The sequence below is a fragment of the Aptenodytes forsteri genome, unplaced genomic scaffold (assembly GCF_000699145.1).
Source record: "Aptenodytes forsteri isolate BGI_AS27 unplaced genomic scaffold, ASM69914v1 Scaffold248, whole genome shotgun sequence".
In the NCBI taxonomy this organism is placed as follows: Eukaryota; Metazoa; Chordata; class Aves; order Sphenisciformes; family Spheniscidae; genus Aptenodytes; species Aptenodytes forsteri.
Genome location: NW_008795935.1, coordinates 1,754,759 through 1,756,589, shown reverse-complemented (window position 1 = coordinate 1,756,589; position 1,831 = coordinate 1,754,759). Strand labels below are relative to the sequence as shown.

Sequence of the window (1,831 nt, the reverse complement as noted above, 5' to 3'; positions counted from 1 at the left end):
GCGGACTAGCCAATTCTTACAGAAATTTTATTTGGAAACAAATGAATATGTCTACCTTGTGTCTAGTTACTATGTTGAAATTGAACAAACTGAACCGCTGTGGCCTAGAAAAGCAAGTCAATCTTTCTTGCTTTCTTCATCTTTGTATATCAGAGAGAAAATAAATTATACCCTCTGGTCCAGACTGTACAGTTGCTTTATACAGGTATAAACTGAAACAGCTCTTTTTAAGTGGAGGTGAGAAAGTACAATGAGGTTCTGTATATTAGGGTATGTAGCTATGTGTATGAAAAGGGAGAGGGAGCGGATTTATGTGTGTACGTGAGAACTAAAGGTCTTTGTGGTAACTTTCTTTTTAGCAGAAAGAGGACGAAGATAAGAAAGAAAACAAAGTATACCATCCTAGATAACATAGATGAGCAGGAGAGAATGGAGCTACGACCCAAATATGGTAAGCGCTGTCTCTTTCAGCTGGGAACTCATCCACCAAGCTTACAGTCAATATATTTGAATTGACACCTGCAGTCAGGAGGAGCCCAGAAGCTGGCCTACAAGTTTGGGAATGGCAGAGGCAAGCATAGACAATGAAATGGTTGGGGGAGAATCACTTCATTTCTTTCATGAGGCCTTGGGCTCAGCCACTTCTCTGAGCTTCTTTGTTAATCTTAATTTAGAACATCTAATTGTCCCATAGACTTTCTCCATGTGACCCGTCCTTCCCTGCACACACTTTAATTTGGAGCTGTTTTTATTGCTGCGCAGCAGTTCCTTCCTAGCCTGTAACTGCCCTGTTAAACATCAGCTGCTACCCTATGTTCACATGTATTTTTATTTACCTGAGTTTCAGTTTTTAGCAGGGATAATATTGGAATCCGGGGAAATAAAATCATCCTGAGAAATTGCTGTCCTAGAAAGACAGACGTAACATTTCCGTAGAAACCATGACCTTTCATTGCCACTCGTGTTAATCAGATAGTTGAGTGGACAGACTAATTTCCAGATTCAAGCTATTAAAAGTACATTAGCTATGTACTAAGATCATCTAATTGTTTCAAATTTAAACGCATATATTCACATTTCGGAGCCACAAACTGATGGGCCTGCAGTGAAGTCACAAGAGTATCTGCCTGACAGCATACGATACCTTCTCGGGCAGTTTTTATATTGGTGGTGGCAGTGGTGCACGCTGTTATGCTGGATGGCAAAGAATGTTTTCACTTATCTTTCATATCACAGCAGAGGAGAGGATGGTTGGTTGTTACAAAAAAGTAAAACCTTTCTAATGAGCTTGGTTTGCTTTTTTATTGTCAGGTATAAAACACAGAAGTACAGAACACAACTCCAGTCTGATGGTCTCTGAGTCAGAGTTTGACAGTGATCAGGACACTATCTTCAGCAGAGAAAAGATTGAAAGAGAGAATCCTAAAACCCTCATGAATGGATCCATCAGAAATGGAATTTCCTTCAACTACAGCTCCAAAGACAGATAACTGAATGAGGGTAAAAGCACAGAACACGCTGGTCCAACACATCTGAAACATGTTGGCCCACCTCTGTTTTTCCAGAACCGAAAGCTTCCTAAAATATCAACTAATTGTAGATGAAAGCAGTTAGGGGAAGGAAGGCGGAAGGATTAGATGGTCAGCTAACTCCTTTTGTCACCATTATAGGAACAAGGAAAAGCACATCTTATTTCTTGCATGTTCCATGCTGAATGTTTGTCTGAACTTCAGAAGGCCTTTTTTGCTGTATCACTGCTACAAAACTAGCCAGGGCTGTTAATGGTAACTGAGATGTATACAGATTCGTGTCCTGTGCTCCCCCTGCCCCC

General features: G+C 40.6%; 1 protein-coding gene across 1 annotated transcript in view; it reads left to right on the top strand.

Annotated features, from left to right (window-relative positions):
- The window catches only part of KIAA0319 (KIAA0319 ortholog), a 35,542-nt gene extending 34,052 nt beyond the window's left edge, over window positions 1-1,490 (top strand). The window contains exons 18-19 of the mRNA XM_009285094.1: window positions 360-451; window positions 1,312-1,490. Coding sequence (XP_009283369.1) covers window positions 360-451; window positions 1,312-1,490 — 271 coding nt within the window. The remainder of the gene's footprint in view (window positions 1-359; window positions 452-1,311) is intronic.
- Window positions 1,491-1,831: the final 341 nt, after the last annotated feature.